The sequence below is a fragment of the Stigmatopora argus genome, chromosome 21 (assembly GCF_051989625.1).
Source record: "Stigmatopora argus isolate UIUO_Sarg chromosome 21, RoL_Sarg_1.0, whole genome shotgun sequence".
Classification (NCBI taxonomy): Eukaryota; Metazoa; Chordata; class Actinopteri; order Syngnathiformes; family Syngnathidae; genus Stigmatopora; species Stigmatopora argus.
Genome location: NC_135407.1, coordinates 4276121 through 4296182, shown reverse-complemented (window position 1 = coordinate 4296182; position 20062 = coordinate 4276121). Strand labels below are relative to the sequence as shown.

At 43.9% G+C, this 20062-nt stretch overlaps 2 protein-coding genes and 1 long non-coding RNA gene across 7 annotated transcripts; 1 reads left to right on the top strand and 2 right to left on the bottom strand.

Annotated features, from left to right (window-relative positions):
- Positions 1-89: 89 nt before the first annotated feature.
- On the bottom strand, positions 90-20028 carry LOC144067096 (uncharacterized). Of its 2 annotated transcripts, none has more exons than XR_013297834.1 (5): positions 19910-20028; positions 19515-19611; positions 9680-9753; positions 9282-9517; positions 90-233 (listed from the first exon to the last, which is right to left on the bottom strand). It is a non-coding gene; the product is annotated as an uncharacterized LOC144067096 (long non-coding RNA). The 2 variants fall into 2 exon arrangements; XR_013297835.1 differs by lacking the exon at positions 90-233 and adding an exon at positions 3853-4904.
- On the top strand, positions 2069-10935 carry LOC144067094 (cyclic AMP-responsive element-binding protein 5-like). 4 transcript variants are annotated; one of them, XM_077590591.1, is made up of 11 exons: positions 2069-2149; positions 4233-4299; positions 4378-4465; positions 4988-5103; positions 5290-5483; positions 6789-6915; positions 7123-7194; positions 8954-9289; positions 9366-9599; positions 9684-9792; positions 10299-10935. In XM_077590591.1, the coding sequence occupies exons 2-11, from the start codon at positions 4246-4248 to the stop codon at positions 10421-10423; spliced, it is 1455 nt and encodes a 484-aa protein (XP_077446717.1). In that variant the 5' UTR covers positions 2069-2149; positions 4233-4245; the 3' UTR covers positions 10424-10935. The 4 variants fall into 4 exon arrangements, with proteins under 4 accessions (XP_077446717.1, XP_077446716.1, XP_077446718.1 ...); XM_077590590.1 differs by lacking the exon at positions 2069-2149 and adding an exon at positions 2160-2521; XM_077590592.1 differs by lacking the exon at positions 2069-2149 and adding an exon at positions 2160-2521 and having other exon boundaries at positions 10224-10935.
- On the bottom strand, positions 11768-14180 carry tril (TLR4 interactor with leucine-rich repeats). The gene has a single exon (XM_077590879.1). The coding sequence runs from the start codon at positions 14178-14180 to the stop codon at positions 11874-11876; it is 2307 nt and encodes a 768-aa protein (XP_077447005.1). The 3' UTR covers positions 11768-11873.
- Positions 20029-20062: the final 34 nt, after the last annotated feature.

Sequence of the window (20062 nt, the reverse complement as noted above, 5' to 3'; positions counted from 1 at the left end):
CTCGATGCACGTAGTTCTTTTTGGAGTTATCATTAGTTAGATGGGACGGTGAGAAGTGGTTAGCACACTCACCTCACAGTGATGGGATCGAGGGTTCCATCCCCGGTGCGTTCCGACGTTCTTAAGTCGTGTTTGCTTGCTCACCCTGTGCCTGCGTGGGTTTTATCAGGGTACTTTGGTTTCCTCCCACACCCCTAGATGTGAATGGTCGTTTGTCTCCTCGTGCAACCAATCTGCGGTACAGAAGATGAATGAATAGAGAAGTCACAGATCTGTGAAGTGGCACGATAATTTCCTCACTGGCTGCCATTGACAGTGATAGGTGTCCAATCCTCAGGCAGGAAGCCTTTGGCATCCATTCATTAATTCAATTCTCAGACATCCATCGATGCCAATGGCAGTAAATGATTATACTATGTATGTATTCATGCCATGGGAGGACCACTAGTTTGACAGACATAATTTGGATTTTGTTGATATGCCTCAACAATAAAACAGAAGTTGCATCCGCAACTAACAACACATCTCCATCTATAAAGCTTACTGATTAATGTCACTTTATAATGCTTCACTACAGTGTGGCTCCCAGAGAGTGGAGAATGTTCTTAAATCAGCGAGGTTGGCTGATCTGGGCCGGCTGGCCTGTTAATTGACCATTATAACAGCGCCATAAAATACTGGCCACTGACCTCGGCAAACTCACCCGTGACATGCTGGAAGCACACACTCGCTCACCTCCACGGTCCATAAACAATATGGTGGAAGATGGTGTAGTAAATTAATGCGAAAATCCGCTAGGCGCCACGTGTCATGGGTTTTTGAGAGAAAAATTGCTAAGGACTGTTTTAGGGGAATAGAGTGATGGAGTTGGATGCAATCCAAGAGGTATTGTCTACCCCACAGAACCAAGAAGAGGCGTCCTGGTTGTCGTGACGGGCCTGGAGTGTGACCGCCCGCCTCCCCCCCGTTAAGTGCTACTTTGCACTGGCACGCACCCTTGCAATAAAACATCCCTTATCTTGGCTCGAAACAGAACTCTGATTCACGTCCACATGGGGAGAATGGCCCGTGCACACAAAATGACATCATCACAACTTCCTGTTTGGGCTTGTTGCCGCAGCCGTGCTCATTTGCATGCTCCGCTTCATTGGCGGGTGATGAGTCAGTAGGGCTGGGCCCCCATCTCTTGCACGTCCCACAACAAAATTCCACTCCCCCAGCCTTGGCTCGGGTGCAGGAAAGCCTGACCAAACATGGCAGACGTTACTGTCACTGGACATGTGAATGGACACGTTCCATTTGCACTCTTGCCGATTTTCAACATGTTTGCAAACTATTAGTGTAATAGTTACTGAAGGTACAAAAAACTAAAGGTATAAAATTCAGCGATGCAACTAGTCTATTGGATGTGTAGCCCTGTCAATGGCAGCTAATGAGTTAACTACCCCCCTCACAATTCAACCACACAGGTGGTAATTTTACAGCGGCTTACAATTCAAATATAGTGTACTTTGCAAGAATGCAGTTTTTCCTTTGTACTGTATTTTATTATTGATCATTGTGGTGGTACTTGGAAAGCCAAGTATTTTTTTAGGTGGTACATTCCACTGGTTTGAAAGGATATGTAATAGATTTTTTTAATACTACTGTAAATCACATTTGTAATATTATTTTTAAACACAAGATCATATTACTACCATATGCAAAATTTTGCAGGACAGAGAATGAATGGAGTTTTTTTTTAAACTAACAAAAGAAAACATATTTTAAATGTGTTTTAACCCCAAATGAGCTATTTTACTTGAATATCATACTCTCACTTTCCACTAGTGACTGTTTCGAATCATTGTCATGGACCGAATCCCGACCAACCCTTACGGGACGTCCCGTCACGCCACCCCGAAAATAAGAAGCCTCCGGCGGTCTCGACACCAGCAGTCAGTCCGGTCCGAGCTCCGGCGGAGAAGCGACTTGGTGTGAAGCTAAGCCCCGCCCACCCCCACTCGGTGCGGGACCGCAATGATTTAGAAGTTCAGGAATCCCACGTGACGTCACACGAATGATGTAATGCGTCTGTAAATAGAATGTATTGTCATCTCGCACCAGTCCAACGTGGTTCCTCGCGCCGCTTGTCCCTCTTCACTTGAAGGTAAGTTTAGCTGCCGTCTGCTCCCCATTCATAAAACTACCAAGGAGTCCTGCGAACTTGCCGTCAGCTGTTTTTTTTTCTTCGATCGGGGGCGAGAAGTTCGGCTGTCCCACAGGAGCGTCTAAGCGCCGGTCGGTGGTCGACCTGTGGTCGGTCGCGTGTGACAGAACGGAGCCGCGAGGGGCTTGTTTTTATTTATTTTAATTTTTTTATCTGACTTACGGAAGCTGATTTTGGGAAATACAACTACTGACAACCGCGTCGTAACTCGAAGAGGATTTGATGCTCAAGAGAAACGAGCGCCTGCTTTTGTTTTCTGTTTTGTTTTGAATGAACTCCAAAGACGATGTTGACATCCGGCAACAACAGGAAGTTAGTAAATAACATTATCATTATTATCATGCTTATTAATGTGGGGTTTCCATTATTTCTGCTCCTTGTCCATATGACTACTTATTTTCATAAAAATATTAAGATTATTAGCCTGCTTTTGCTTGATATCATATAAGATATTATACGCAAACCTATTTATGGTCAATATATAACGCACTAAACATGGTCCGTATAGTTCTTTGTTAGCATTACCTATAAAAATGTTTTAATACATGTAATACGTTAATATGTCATATTGTACGGATGGAAAATGATATTTGCTGGAGTAATGTTTACCTCGATCACTGAAACTTTGCTGATGATAATTGAGTACATGAAACAACTACATTATAATTTTTACCAGTCATACCAATATCAATTGTTATCCCCAAGATAATGCGTTAACTTGTATTCTGTTGGATTGAAGTATTTAAAAGGTGACGTCACCCTGCGTTGATGTCTGACAGAAGGTTTTACTCGAAATGTGCCGAGTCCCTTTATTTACAAACAAACAATAATCTATCTATCTCTTACAACCCCCCTCTTGCTATCTATCTATTTTTTTCCTTTTTCACACAAGCATACACTTGCTCATGCACGTGTACACCTATGAAGTCACCTCTACTCACCAGGAGTTGGAAAATGGGGGTTGAAGCAGGTTCAAACCTGTCAGACATGGGCCGGTAGAGCCCTCCCTTCCATTCATTGCAACCCCCTCCTCCTCCTCTTCCTCCCCCTCCTCCCCTTCTCTCCCTCTTTACACCCCTGCCCTTTCCTTTCCATTCCGCGAGCTCAATCACCCCTTAAGTCCAACGCCGGACTAAAGCAAACGGTACCTTTGGCGACACGGAGCGCGGCCCCCAGTGGAAAATGCTGCTCCGGCAGCACTGACACCTCCAAAGTCATAATCACATCAGCGGCTTAATAGCTGAGTGGAAGGAGGGGAGGGGAGGGGGGGGGGGGGGGGGGGTCAAGCATGCGCCTTTTTGCATTTATATTTATATACTACGATGACTTGATTTCATGTGAGGCACGACAAGCATGTGTCCTTTTTATCCCATTACATTATCATCCACTGATGCTAAAGTTCTATTTGCTAATGTATAGATTGGACATCCATTGCATTTAAAATGAAACAAATTTCTAATTTGATACTAAATTCGTCACAGACTATTTTTGTGATGAGTCAACTGATTGCCTTTTTTAATATCATGTAATTTACTTTTATATTACACTGATTAAATCGTTTTGCTTCTCATTTTCTTATTAATTTGCACCACATGCATCTCAAAACAAAACAAAATGCATTACAAAAGACATGAAAGGAAATATTCACATTCCCAGACACATATTTATAGAGGATGAACGTCTCAAAATTTTTAGTCCACTATCAAAAAAAGGTGGCGGGTAATTTGATAACGCGGTGGTAGCCCCAAACAACCTTATCTTACACACAAGAGATCACTTAGGTCCAGATAATGTTTCTGCATCTATCTCCCAACACTTCACTTCTTCTAGTCGGGCCACGATAATAGGAAGCGTAACACACAATCTGCGGTTAAGAGATTTGTCTCTTGGAAATATAGAACAGAGGATGCTTCCTGCATGACATCACCTCACTGTAACTGCAAGATGAGTAAGATAGAGTCCCTTGCATACAGTGTGATTACCCTGCCGCTAAACACGCTGCCCCCATTCTCTCTTTGTGTAGGGCTGCATATGACATGAATGACAAACAGGTTAAGCCATTTGGGTGCGAGGCCCCCGGCTGCTCTCAGGTCTGCTTTTCTTTTAAATTCGCCTTTTTCTTCCCATTCTGCGAAATGGCATCCACTGATATAAAATTCCTCCCACAGAGCTTCCAGTTTGAGGAGCATCTCATCATGCATCGACAAAAACACCAGATGACCCTCAGGTTCTTGTCTTCCAAAACGACTTTTACCGGTGAGACAACCTCAAACGGTGCCTTTCATACAACATAAGAACGTATAAAAAAATCCGCTAAGTATTGCCTTTTTTTTTCCAACTGATCCTCCATCAGATTAGAGAAAAACAATGATGTCACAGCTGTAAAAAAACACTTAAATTAAAAACACTAGTGGGTTAAGGCGTCAGTCCCACTGAGGTGATAAATCACAGAAGAAAGCAGAACGTGTCATTATTGTCATCCCGTTGGTTAGACTAATGGTAATGCGACAACGCTGTAACTATAGCAACAGCTGTCTCTCTGGACACGTACTGTACATCAGCGTGATTTAAAAGCTGTCCGGAGGGCCTGTAAATGCGCATCTGTGGGTTTCCGTCCCTTTCAAGTATCACTCATGAAAGAAAGAGACCTTCCACCTTGTCTTGAATGGCATTGCTTCCGTTAGACACAGAGGTCCTAAAAGTGGCAAAAAGCGAAATACATGGAATGATGGGTGAAGTATACAAATCCTTTTTTTTGTTTTTTTTTTTTGACCCTAGACGAGACCCCGACACCCACCCGCTTCCTGCAGAATTGTGAAGAAGTTGGTCTGTTCCAGGAGATCGAGGAGGAGTTTCTCCAAGAACAAGAAAAAGAAAAAGAGGAGAGCAAACAGGTCCGACCGAATAGGCAACGCATTGGGTGCTATTTGGGTCCGGTCCCTTTGAATGACTCCCAATCTATCGTCATCGATGGAAGTGAAATGGGATTAAAGGAGACTTTTTTTGCCCACCCGTGGTTAAAATAACTATCAAAAGAGCCTAGAAAACGCATCCAGCTGCTCCCCCGTCTCTCCACGCAGGCGGTTTCCCGTAATGGGCCTTCTTGTATGAATCAGCACCAAGTCAAGGGCCAAGTCCATCACCCGCCGCTGCACCATCTGCCCCCCCAGCCCCAGCCACCCCCCAGTTGCAGCCTGGCAAGCCGGCGATCCATTTCCTCCACCCAGTCTGGATCCGCCGACAGCCGGGCCTCATCCGCACTCACCCACTCGGGGTAAGCGTAATTGGTGTACACGCCCAATTGGTTAATAACCATCTTCATCCATTCTCTCAGATGTGAGAACAAAAATAGGAAAAGGAAAGAGACGAGCTACTTATTACCAAACATTACACTCCTACACATTTGTAATGATTACAGACATCCGGACAGTGCGTAAAAAGCTTCCGCTGCGTCCCCCGGATTATTATTGCGACTGAAAAAACTGGATTAGCTAATCCCCTAATAGTCCCAGGATGGGAAAATCTGTAACCAAAGACAAAACACTTGTAACACATGGTAGAAAAATGTTTAAAGTAGGGATACCATCAATAATTTGACTAATTCTTTCTTAAATTTGCAAGGCAGCTCTTATACAAATGACATTATTCACTATTACTCTGGAGTTAACATGTCCACGTGAAAAGGATTTGCATGGAAGGTTCATAACTCCTTGAAAAGTAGATCCTGGAGCAAAAAAAGTGCGAGCGCCCGTGATCTGAATGTTTCCCCCGATGTTTACCTTCAGTTTCCGTAGCAACCGGGCCCCCCTGGCCTCACGCCCCAAGGCCCCGTAGAACTGCTCTCGGTTCCGTCGAGTAACGGCGCTCTTGGCTCGTCCCCACTTTGCCGTAAAGCTAAACGCTCCACATGCCTCGGATTCAGCCATGACATCATCGGCGATGACTTCAGCCCGATCCAGGCCGTGGCGTTGGCCGTCGCTCAGAACCGCCGGGTCAGAGCGCGGAACCTTCCCCCGCTGCGATTCCTCGCCGTCTCCTTTTCCTCCTTAGCCATCTTTTCCCTTCGAATCCGTGACTTCGCTCGTTCTCAAACCGCCCAGCGCAACTCGCACGCGTATGTTAGACATTTACGTATCGGTCTCGATTACAATTTAGCTGCACCTAACCTGAATATACAGTACTCGGTCGTTTGGTCGCCGGTCTTTTGGTCGCCCGGAAGGTTAATGATAATTACCATTTAAATCGTTGCTCAAATTCCCTAAATACAAAATGCGAATTATTATTTAGTCATACTTAGTGCCCTATTAATTATTAGGCTAAAGAAAAGTTCAGTGAAACTGCTCAGGGCCATTGTTGGCTTTTATAGATGCGTAGACCGTGTTGTTTTATGTTTTATCGCCGGTCTTTTGGTCGCCCGTTGTCGCGGTCGGGGGCGACCAAAAGACAGCGACCAAAAGACCGGCGACCAAAAGACGGCGACCAAAAGACCGGCGACCAATCGACCGCACACGGGATATACTTATCAATTTCCACCTCTGTCTCTAAGTCGCTAAGTTTATCCCCCTCTGGTCGACGACAGGCCCGTTCCCGGACCCCCCTCCTCCCTCCTCCAAATACGCAACAGACAGCGTCAACCGCTACCAGCCTCGCTGCCTGGCACCCTGCCCGATCCCGCCATGCAAGGGGCATCTGCTCAGCACATGTCCGTAAGTACGGGCCACGGGTTCCGACCCGCATTGGGTTGCATACCCCATCCGAATGAATTAGACGCCGCCGCGTTGGCGCAAAGTAGTCGAGATGCCCTTGCGCTCAAAAAGCCACTCCAGAAGATGAATTCCACAAAAGTGGCAAAAAGATGGATGTGACCTTGGGGGGAGAAACGTTTATTCTCATGTCCTTTATTTCTTCTTCAGATGGAGAAGCAGATGTCCTGTATAATGGGTATAGCAGGCCCCATAAACAACCCGTCCTGTTCTTCGCCTCAGGTACTGAACAGTCAGCTATAAAGGAAATATTTTCATCCTGTGTATGCAGATCACTCCCTCCCCCTCTGTTAAGAACATCAGGTCCTATAAAAACCTAGCGCTGGAGGAGCAAAATAAGTATACAATCCAAATCATTACGCCTTCTCTCGCCATTCTCTTTTAGGTATGTTGCAAGCTGTCTGTCTCGTAAAAAAAGAAAGCCCATTGATTTTTACGTTTGACGTTACAAGTTCGAAAATGAAATTGGACATTAGTGCGATGAATGCTCGCGGAATTCATAACACATGCTAATTTTGAAAAGTCAAGGACAGTCGACGACGTCACCGGGACTATTTTTTGTAGCGTTGTTGGAGTATGGAAATATTGACTTCTTTTTGAAGAATGCATTTGTCTCACCACGGTTTCAAAATTAATAAACGTACGGCACTCATTAATGAAAAACGAGATGTAAATAACTAATAATATTTGCATGTTAACTCATTGGCTGCCATTGATATCAATAGAGGTCTAATTCTTTTAAACTGAAATAAACTGTTTTAAGGAAGGATTCGTCCACTGGCAAAAATCGTATTCTTTTTCGAATAATTTTGCCCTTAAAATGCCTTTTGGAATCACGACCAAAAAGTTCACCAGACCATAAACATTGCCCTTAGTGATTTTTAACTGGCTAGTAAGTCACAGCGAGCACTCCCAACTCAAATGGATTTGACGTCTCTCCCCGTCGATGGCAGACAATGCGAGAATGTGCTTCATGTGCACTTCTCTCTCCATTGACTGATGCCCTCGGTCAAAAATATCACTGGCATGTGTCATCCAGGCCAAGGAGATCTATGATGTAATCCTAAAGCCCAATGTCAGAGTGTTTCTATGTAGTAAACAGAGCTGAAATCCTCGTGCCCCATCCTGTTCCTTGGGTGCGTATGTGTGCGTCTGCTACAGCTGGCACAGACGGCCGAATGAGCTCATTCTTGGCGGGCGTTACGTGTGCCCCCCAATCCCCCCTCCCACCCTCGTCTCTGGATGCTTGAAGTGGAAGAGTAAGGGAGAAAAAGTCAGCTCGCCTCTCTTAAAGAAATATTGTGTAACTTGGAGCAGATAGCGATATTGCCATGGAGGGGTGGGGGGTGATGTCATGCCGCAAACATGATCCCGCCCCCCTGCACCCCCCCCTCCTGCTCCCGGGAGCTCTTGTACTCATTTTCTCCTTTGTCAAGTACGGGGGACAAAAAAAATAATGAAACGAGAGGAGCATTGGCAGCGATTGATCGTGTTTCAGTGCTATTGATGGTGATTGACGTCTAATCCATTTGGGCTGGGAGAGGCTGGCAGCGAAGGATGGGCAATTCATTCAATTTGACAGGTTAAGTCAATGCTAGCTAATGAGTTCAATATATCATGGAACTAAAGGGGAAATGCATTCCTTTCTCCGATGGATTCCGACAACTGTATTTTTCAGACTAAGTCGCACCTGAGTTTAAGTTGCACTCGCCAAAGAATGCACACGGAAAAGGGAAAAAAATATTTAAGTCACACTGGAGTCTAAGCTGCATTTTTGGGCGGCAGTTTTTACATTTAACAGAAACAAAAGACAAACATTCAAACAGTCACGTGGCATTCATTCTCAATGCACATTTACAGGAATGTTCAACCCAGAGCAAAATAACACGATATATTGAGCCTACTAATCGACTAATCACCAAAATAATTAGTAGAATGTTAAAATAGTCATTTCTAAATGAAGTGGTGTGCTTCCATTTAGAGGTCCAAGCAAATGATGGGCCAACACTATCAACACCAGCACCCAGTCATGCCCCATGTGAACAATCCTCCAAGTTCAATGCTGGAGATCATGTCACAGCGCCACCAGGCTCCTCCCCTCCAACACCCCCATCATCATCATCATCATCATCCTCCTCATCCTCACCCTCAGCTCACCGCTCGCCCCCTCGGCTACCAACAGCGATGTCATCCCACCCATCCTCCGCCTCTGGGCGGCCACCCTCACCCGTCCAGGAACACGCCGACCCACCCATCGCCCCCCGCTCACATCCCCCGAAGTTCCCCTCCTGCACCCCCATTGACCGTACCTGCACAGGTATGACGTGTCTTCTCTTCGCCCCCGGGCTGGCATCTTGACATCCTGGTTGCAAAGACGCTGTTCACGTTGACAGATGTCGCCGGAAATGCGGGCCTGTCACTCGCCGCATTCCCAGCACGTGCTGCAGGCGAGCGGCCACTGCGGCCGGCGGAGGAGGACGGCCGAGCAGGACCCCGACGAACGGCGGCAAAAGTTCCTGGAGCGCAACCGGGCGGCCGCCACCCGCTGTAGACAGAAGAGAAAAGTGTGGGTTTCGTCGCTGGAGAAGAAAGCGGAGGAGCTCACGCATACCAACCTCCAACTCCAGGTGGCGTTTATCGTTTTCTATCGGCGAATCACACTTATGTACATGGTTTGAATATAAATAAAGTTGTGTTTGACTCCTACCTAGAACGAGGTGACATCATTGAGGTCGGAGGTTGGTCAACTGAAGCAAATTCTGCTCACACATAAGGACTGTCCTGTCACGGCCCGACAGAGGGAAACACAAGGGTACAACAGTGAGTCAAAAATATGTGTACCAATGTACACAAAATAATACATTATTGACATTTCAACAATGAATTTCATTGGAAATTTGGAAACACTACCTCACATGACCTTGGAGTAAAAATCTACAATAACAGTCTTTTTAGATAAGATTACATTTTAATCTAAAAAAAACCTGGGTGTGTGTAGACTTTATGTTATTGTAGATTTTTACTCTGTCAGACCAAGAAAAATAATCACAGGATTTTGTTTCAGGATTGCTGTCTCATTTAGTGGATATAGCTGAATTATATCATTTTGCAACCATAAAACTAGTTTTAAAATGCTCAGACATGGAAACCCCTCCAAAGTCCAATCAACAGCAACTAAACTTGAGCAATTCTAGTCAGATTTCCAAACTGTTTCCACATCTTCAACCACCATAATTTGAATTATTGCGCAGGAGTACGGACACGAGTATGCAGGACCACCAGCGAAGGCTCGAGTGACTTTGATTGACAGCTGTCTCTGTGTCCAGCTGCAGGGGCGAGCCCGGGTGGAAGCCCCTCCCCTGTAGACTCCGGGTGTCATCGGCAGGCCATCCAGCACAACAGCATCACCACGTCCTCGCTGAGGTCGGGCGACCCCAAGCCCGGACATTAGAGATGGGACTGGACTGTATTTTCAGTGTTAACGTGGTGAAATGTTCATTTCACAAAAGTCTATCAAAGCTTTTTTTTTTAAATGGCTGCACCATCGAGATTGTTAGCCGCTAACTAGGGACGCTCATTTCATTTGGCCTTGCTCCTGTTTCTTGCACTAATTTTGAATTATAAATACCTACTTTAAGCTCCTATTTTTAACTGAGCATATGCAAAATGTGCACCTTTTGCCTTGTCCTCAAAGCAAGGACAGCTTTTGGAAAAGAAAAAAAAGGATGTGACTATATTTTTGTACAATAATAGAAAGAACACCTTTTTAGATACAAGTGTCATTGCATAACAAATATATCCTCAATATATATTAAGGTTGGAAAGCCATTAAATGATGCAATATTTCCTTCCAGGCACTTTTTGAAAAATAACTTTCTCTAAAGTTGCGCTTCTTTGTGATAGCATAATTTAATTTGCACTTGGGTTTCTTGTTTTTGTACTGCAAAGATGTTGACTGTACATCTTTATTCCCAATTAAAACAAATCTCAATTTTGCTAAACGTTTTAGTAATGATTGATTTTTTTATTCTAGAGAAGTCTATAGCGCCGTCTGGTGACAGCTTTTATACGGTTGCCTTTTTTTTTATAAGTGGTCAATGTATACATACTCCAGGTGTTATGATAATTAATATCCTTAGACTGCAATTATTCACTGATAACAAAAAATAAGAAGTAACGTAACCCAAAAATCAAAACAATGTGGATTGTGCATAACAAATCAGGCTTTATTAACGCTTCAAAATAAAACTATCCATACACTACACTTTAAAAAATGAATGAAAAGTATGAAAAGTTGTATAAAAAACCTGTACAAATTGAAAAAAAGTCTGTAAAAGTCAAAAGTAGCACCATGGTTGAAATCAGTGATCTCTCATTCCTACAATCGCACTTGCGTTCAAAACAATAGCACATGTCAAAGCACCTGCAGGTGGGAGGAAATAAAAGGCAAAAAAAGGATGTGAGCGTCAGAGGTTAGTGTCTTCCTCTGGGATTACACAGACCTTGATGACTAGGCTAAACAATTGTTGCTTTATTGGCAAAAGAAAAAATATGCTTTACGATACTGAAGATAACTCATTCCATTAAGTTGCTTAAAATGCCTCATCTGGGAGCAAACTAAAATCTGTGATTCAACGATGGAGTTCCGAAAAGTAGAAAGTAGTCCTGATAAATCGTGTGATTTAATCAGGATAATATTGATCTATACCAAAAAACAGAGGCAACACAATCAGGAAAAAAACAATACTTATGGAATCATCACATTAACACATGGTTCCAAAAAAAGGGATGTGAGGTGGACATAGAGAGCAAAAATTACCCTAAAATATATCCTATATATAAATTTCCCAATGAGTTTGAAGCCCACGGAAAAAGAATGGAAAGTCCCATTCTGTTGCAAACTAGTCCGAAAATCTGGGCATATCGAGTTCTCTTCGAGAGGAACCGTTGTCCTGAAATCGATCGCCAGAGAACTCAATGAGGTCTCCCAGTTTGGGCGATCCAAATCGAGCCGGGTGACTACTTTGAAAGGTCGTGAAGTCGTTGGACGCAGACGTGTTGGCCACGTTGGCGCGGAACGGCCTCCTGGTGGAGTACATGTGCCGCACGTGGACTGCTGACTTCCTTCTCTGCAACTTTTTCCTGATGCGGCGCCCCAGCCAGACCGAACCCACGATCACGACCAAGGCGGCGTTTCCCGCCAGCGTCAGCACCGTCACCAACTGAAGGTCGGAAGTGGAGGCGGAGTCCTCGGCAAGGGTGACCAGACCGGAGCAGTGGTCGCGAGGCGCCACTTGACACACGGAACCGGCGACCACTCCCTCCACGCACACCATGTAGGTGACGTCCGGGAGGAGCTCGCGGAGGGTCACCGACCTGGCGGAGCCAGGGGTGTAGACGTAGCGCGGGAAACGGTCGGGTGTCCCGAACCGGTCGAACAGAATCCGGTAGTGCACTTGGTCCAGGAAGGGACTGACCCCCGGTGTCACCCAGTGGACTGTCACGGTGTTGCTGGTGATCCGGTCGACTGACACGTTGGCAATGAAATGGCGGTTGAATCCGCACGGATCGGCCAAGGTATTGGGGAGCTTTTTCTGCGACGTCCTTAGGACTCCTGGTGGGATGGTAGAAGTGGGAGCAATCTGGCTTGGGGTGAGAAGGTCCTTCACCAATGGTGTTCTGGAAAATTTCCCCGCGACTTTGGCACGTTTTCTAAGTCTGTCTGTTGGGAAATTGGACCCAAGGGAGTCTTTTTTGAATGAATGAACCTCGGTTTCTGGCACCTCGGTCCCCCCTTGGTCCCCTTGTATCCCCACTTCTTCCTTCCCCTCAGTTCTCAGCGTCGTCTCCTCCTGCTTTTGTTGCAATGGATCCTCTCTTTCTCTTTCTCCCTGCCAGACTTCTCCCTTGATCTGGATCCGAGTTTTCCCCCCCTGGCTCTCCTCGGGTGCGATGTGGCTCCCGCACAATTGGCTCCAGTTGCCAGCGGACTGTAACTGGGAACGGTTAACATGTTCCAAGGAGTTCCCCCTCAGCGTTGCCGGGCGATGGCACTGAACAAACACTTCGGAAAGTTTTCCCCGAGAACGGGCGGCGGACATCCATCTTTTCAGTTCGTCCAGACGACAATCGCAAATCCAGTTGTTGCCATGGAGATCTACTTGGTCAAGAACCTGATTCAAGTTGAAAATGTCACCGGAGAGGCTGGTGAGCAGGTTTTGGTTTAACTTCAGAACCCTGAGATCTTTAAGGTGATGAAATGCTAAGGAGTCGACAGCAGAGATGCGGTTGCGGCTGAAATCCAAATGCTCCACGAGCTCCAAAGGATCCAGAAGCCCAGCTGGGATGCTCTCCAGTTCATTCCCATCAATCAGGAACTCTTTGAGATTTGACAGTCCCAGCAGAGCCCCGATGTGCAGATGAGAAATCTGATTGTTACTGAGAGATAATTTAGACAGTCTTTTCAGATGATGGAAAACTTTATTGCCGACATGCTGGATTTCATTTTCTGAAATTAGCAAAGTCGTCAAGGCGGAGAGATGGGAAAACGCAAGGGCGCCCCGCAGGACCGACTGATTATTGCCGGCCAGGTTGAGAAACCGCAGATTGGCGAGTTTGGAAAAGGCATTTCTGCGAATGTGGCGAATCTGGTTCGACTCCAGATGAAGATAACGCAAATTGTCCAAGCCTTGAAATACGGAATCCGGCAAACTTTGAATTTGATTCCCATCTAGCCGCAATTTAACGAGATGATCTAAACTAGCAAAAATCCCTGGTGATATCTCACTGACGTCATTATTGTTTCCACAAAGCACTGTCAATTTCTTCAAGGGTTGCAGAGTCCCGAGCTGAATATCCAATAAATGATTATGTCCCAAGTAGAGCTCCTCCAAATTGGACAGTTTCTCAAAAGCCTTAGGATGGATGCTCTGGATTTGATTAAACTGCAAATCCAACCTCACTAAGCCAGCGTACCTTCCCAGGTCAATCGCAGAGATGTTCCCGATAAAGTTGCCCCCGAGGCTCAAGACCAGCACCTTCTCCTCGTCGCCGGCGTGCCGGGGCACCTCGCGCAAACCGCGGTTGGCGCACGAGAGACGCTGCGGTTGCTGACAATCGCAGCGATTGGGACAGACTCCCGTGGAGGCAAAACCTCGGAGAGACAGCAGAACCCAGCCCATCGCCGCCAGGAAATAGACAGTATCCATCTCCGCGGCGCCGGTGGCACCGGTGCGGCATTCGCGTTCTCCTTATGGGGCGCACCGGAGTAGCATGTTCCACTTGTTGCTGGCTTTGAAGTGACAATAAGCCTAGGGCAGGAATCCGGGGGGAGGCTCCATCAGTCTGCGTAAAGGTTCACATCCCCAGTAAAGCTCCATCCCCTCCAGTGGCCATATGCTGTGAATTACACACACTCGTGCAATTTAGTCCCTCCTTTGCGAGCGTGACAAGTGAGCGGGTGAAGTTTGCAGGGTGGAGCGTGTAAGCGAGAGGGGAGAGACATTGACCGAGTTTTTTGCGCGTGCCCGTGCGCAGCCAACCGCGACACTGAGGTACGGTTGAATGGCCGGAGTGGACAAAACTCCCACGCTCTTCAAGTATCTGGAACTTCAAAGAATGCCTAATGTTGCAAATGGTCGTTTATTTCAAATGTACTCAAATATTTATCAAATATTTGGATATAGTTGTACTATATACTTATATAAATAGTTATACTCATATGTTGTATACACAACGATTCATTACTCTACACCACATGTGTCAAAGTGGCGGCCCGGGGGCCAAATCTGGCCCGCCGCATCATTTTGTGTGGCCCGGGAAAGTAAATCATGAGTGCCGACTTTCTGTTTTAGGATCAAATTAAAATGAAGAGTAGAAATGTAATATTAAATTTCCTGAATTTCCACCTTTTAAATCAATAATTGTAATTTTTTAATCATTTTTTTCTGTGTTTTTAGTTCAAAAATCATTTTGTGAAATGTAAAAATATAAAAAAAGCTAAAATAAACATTGTTTTAGATCTATAAAAAACTGAATATTCCGGGCTTTTAATCCAGTTCTTTTAACCCATTTATTTAAAAAAATATCTAAATTATATATCTAAAATGGTCTAGCCCACGTGAAATCAAGTTGACGTTAAAGCGGCCCGCGAACCAACCCGAGTTTGACACCCCTGCTCTACACTGAAAGACATTTTCGTTTGGAGACACTTTGAATGTGGGGATATTGTCAACATCTCTAATATATCTTTTTTTGTATGTAAAACTAAATTCCAAATGAATTCAAAGAAAACCATGATCAATTCCTGAAGGTCAACAGGAGTGATTAGTTTTCATTAAATTTATGCTGGTTCATTTACAGAAGGTGGGGCATAGAGTTACAAATGATCAACTTTACACGGGAAATGAATGTGCCAGCTTCATTTTTGAATCTAGGTTAAGTCCCAGAACAGTTTCCCGTCCTTCCTTCCTACTTGCATCCCTGTCTACATGGTTCATGTTATGTCCTCAATTCCAAAGAGCCCTTTGCTAGACTTCCTCTACTGAGCAACGCTAAAATCCAAAGCTAACATTTTTCCCCGTGACACAAACCAGACAACGGGGGTCCGATGTCTTCTCACTCCATGTGTGTTCCACAGTCAGAAAAAAGCGTCGGGGACGTGGGAATAAGACAGAGAAATGGCCTAGACAGGAAATGACTCCTAGCAAGAGGGGGGCTTCCCAAAGGGTCCTGTTTTTGTCTCTGTAATATACAGATCCTGACTCAGAGAGAGCTCACATCACACTGTGATGTCTTCCAAATGACGAGAGCATGAGAACAAGGCCCAGCAGGGGGATTTGTTCCCCAAGAGGCATCCAATCCTAAACTCTGGAAACCATTTCAGCAACCGAACCTCAACTGTGACCCCCCCAAAAAAAACATCTGTGCATGCGTCCTTCAGTTTGAAGTATCTTTTTCTAGAAGAAAGTACACTACTTTTTGTGTGCTAATGGCTAAGTGATTTCAATCTATAGATGTGACAACTGATGGGGAAAAAAACATAACATTCTTGTTGGCTCAACTCCAACACATCCTGCATTTAAATCTCCTTTCAAGCCCACAGATCAGATTTGGCACATCTCCCTCTGGTGTCCGCCATCTGAATTCCGTGGCCTGCAAATGTGAACCATGTGTGCAACTTCTAGTCCTTTTTATCGTAAGGTGCACTTATGAAACAAAAGGTAAAATGTCAGAATAGGGGCTACTTAGGAGTCAATTTTGCTCTCTTGAGGTAATGCTACTACAACAACATAGGGAACTTTTTCAAACTGCTGGTCTTAAAACACACACACACAAATGTAAAAAGTCAATTTCTGTGACTTTCGCAGCCCTCAAGCAAAAATTGGAAATTGCTGTCTAGGAGTTGAACGTCCACATTTTGGGCAGAAAGTCCATTTAAAAATGAAAAATAATTTCATGATGATGAAATTGGATATTTACCAATATTAACCAAGTCTACTACGAGTTGATTTATTTTAAGGGCTTTCGATGGCGTTAAATTGCTTTACCAGTTCTCTAATTATTTTGAAAACAAAGATATGTTTGGGGACATTTCAAACATTTGTACTAAACATTTTTGGGAAAAATCAACTGTTTTGACTGTTTATTTTCTTAATAAATGTAGTATTACATCTACAGTGCTAAATTTGCCTTGCAATAGATTGTAACCCTCCACGCGACATAAAATAAATTACTTTAGAAAATTTCAAATGCAAATCTCAGTGTGACAAAAGTTAAGAAACACTGTCTGCATTGTTTATATGAATGGAATGTGAAGGACTAACTAGCCTCTCACTAAGTAACAAAGCCGAAGCAAAGGTGTCTTAGTAGAAACATGTGTATCCTGTTGTAAATCAGCTTTCTTTTCCCTTCTATGGGCCTGACCCCAAGTTAAGAGTTGACCCATATGGGAGCAACATGAAAACCAATCAATCTGACTCAAAAGAAAGATGAATGGCACCGTCGTTACTTAAGTATCTAATCAAATGACCTAAGTTGCAACTTGGCATCGTGTGAGTCTAATCTTGCATGTATCTTTGACATTCTTGACTCGCTTGTGGGAATGGAGGTGAGGAAGCAAAAAGAGGCCGAGGGGAGGCGGGATTGTGTGTTTACAAGAGCAACAGCTGCTGGTATCATTAAGAGCTTTGCCTTGGACTAACAGTGTGTGTGTGTGTGTGTGTGTATGTTGTTGCGGGGGTGAGTGAACGTGTTTATGCACTTAGAGGGGGAAGGTGGAAGAGATTCTTTCCTATCTGTCACCGCGTGGAGATATGTGGGTGCGCGTGGACTGACCCCAACATTATCAAAAGCACTGACCTATATTCCGATTTAAAAGAATTGGGCACCTATCACCGTCCATTGAACAAAAATGCCTTTAAAAAAGGAACTGCAGAAGGGACACCTGGACAGGAAAGCTCCAAACCTCCATTTTGGCCACAATACACAATACAAAACGCAATACAATGTGTATTATAAAAAAAAATAACCTCAAGATGACCCTTTTCCAAAAACACAGCAATGCACCATGGGATGCGGAGCATATTTCTTTGCATTACGTTCAGCTCCAGTCCCCCCTTGCATGACCTCTTCAGGCAAATGTTGGAGAGAAAGAAGTACAAGAGCTTGAGTCTTTGAAAGTGCAGAAGTGGAGAACACAAAGCGTACTTGGACATCTGGAAAGAATTACAACACGCCATTGCCTGTTGAAAGGGTGGCGAGTGTGGAAGCGGGTGGTGTCAAGGAAAAATGAGTGAGAACAAGACTTTGATGGATTAAATGGGAAAGAGGCTGCATGTAATCAGACTGAATCATATCATGACTCAGAAACGATGTCTTCAGATCGTAAAAAGAGCAAAGGCAAAAGACCAATTCCCTGAAAAACCAAGGTTTAAAGTGTGAGCTGTGACAAAATGCACACTATCCCCTGAATTTATGTATCGGGTCTTAATCCCAAACAGATTAGAGAACAAAAAGTTTGGTCTTCAAGGCTTCATTCACGCACTGTTATTCCACAACAATATCGTGATTCTGTCAAACACTGCCCTCTGCGGTTACAAAACTATATTGCAACAGTGAGCTACGATAATAAATAAAGAATCCCAATTGTTACTTTTTGTTGTTCATGATTGAGTATATTTATATTACAGAGCGACAAGTTTTGGTCTGTATGCTCAAATTATACATCTGAAATTATTAATTTTCAAGTGGATTCAAAATTACAAGAAATTCCAGTCAAGATGACCTCGTTGCAAAAGGAAAAAACAATTCGTGTTATCTTAATTCCTTATTTTTGTACAAAAAAAACAATGTTTGGGAAACTTACCCAGCAAATAGACGCAACCTTCATAAGCACTTTTTGGATGAGCATACCTTGATTTCCTGCCACTGACGGCGATAGACGCCCAATCCGTTTAAACTGGGAGGGACTGGCAGCGAATCAATGGACGTCTATGAGCGTCAATAGCACTGAAACATAATCCCTGCCCACTCTTATAAACAATCATTTAGGTAAGAGCTGTGTTTGAGCCGGAAATGTGATACAAGGGGCGCATAAATAGCTATTCTGGAATCAGGTTTCGTTGTTAGTTTATTTACGAGCCACTGTCTCTTCTTTCGCTTTTAAATTCCATGTTAAAATGATAGAAAGTCATTGTTTGTTGAGTGAATTAGGCCCTCTTGTATTGGAATGTTTGACAGGTGCGGTTCACATCGTGTATCAGTGCCAAAAAAGGGTAAGGTGTGGTGCTTTACTTTTAAGTTGAGGACATGACACAAGCTATTGTTTTGTTTCCTCAAACCATCTACATAGTATTTGTACTTTGAAAATATTCAGGTCTGAATACCGAGAACGATAGTATACGTGCACTCCAAATTCCAAGCACCTTCAGCCACGTCACAAGTTCCTACAAACATTCAACTCTCTCTCCCAAATGTTCCCCTTCCTTTCACTCCCAATTCTCCACCCCTTGTTGCCATAGAAATAAGCACACGCACAGACAAGAGCAGCCTTGTACTCATGCAAAGAAGAAAATTTGTTTTGTGGCTAAACAGAGACAGGGCAACCATTCCAAGGAAATTGAGCTATACTGGTCAGACACATTTTACTGTTGACTTCAAAGAGAGTTTTCTCACGAGTGTTTGTGTTAAAAACAACATTTGCCATCTGCTACATAACAAAGTATCATGCAAGAAATAAATGTAAACACATTCACAAGTTAAAATAAACAGATTATGCAATAATATAAAGTGGTTTTCTGTCAACATTTGGCTGGTAACAAAGTACACATAACAAATACTGTTAATGAAGTCAATTCTACAGCTGTACCTACCAATTAATAACATTTTGCTTTTTGTCCCTACATATTGCATTATCTTATGCTTACTTTGTCAAAATATTAATTCAAAATATGATTCACTGGCATTCAAATGACTTACCTGACGGAACACGAATCAATGAACATAAAAATGAAAAATAAGAAATAACAGTAGTCCTTATTTACCTCATGTAAGATGTTCGGTTGTTGTTGCGGACTCAAAGAATGTTTGGTGGCGTCCTTAATATCGCCACCTCTTTGTGTTGTACTATTTCCATTGCCTCTGTGAAAATATACATAAGTCAGGTATGTTTTTTTTCCAATTTATCAGATTATTAGTTGACATTATTAGCAAAACAATAAATCTGGGGTCATGGGTTTGATTCCAGTTCAGTCCGCACTGTACGTTACATGTTAACCCCAGGTATGTGGGTATTCTCCGGGTATTACGGTTTCCTCCCACATTTCAAATAAACACGCATGGGAGGCTAATTGAACAATTTAAGGTACTGTTGAACCGCGTGAATACCTTTATCAACTCTTTATCACTGCATACATTACGGTTTTTCATTTTTCTATACCTTTAAACAAGTCGACTCTGTTGTTTTGGCGTTTAAATCACCGGCTGAATTCAGCGTTAATTATATGTATACGTCATCAAAAAGAGCCCATTTTCAAACGAGCGACAACCTCCATGTTGAGTACCTCGCGACTACATTCCCTCTTGCGATTGG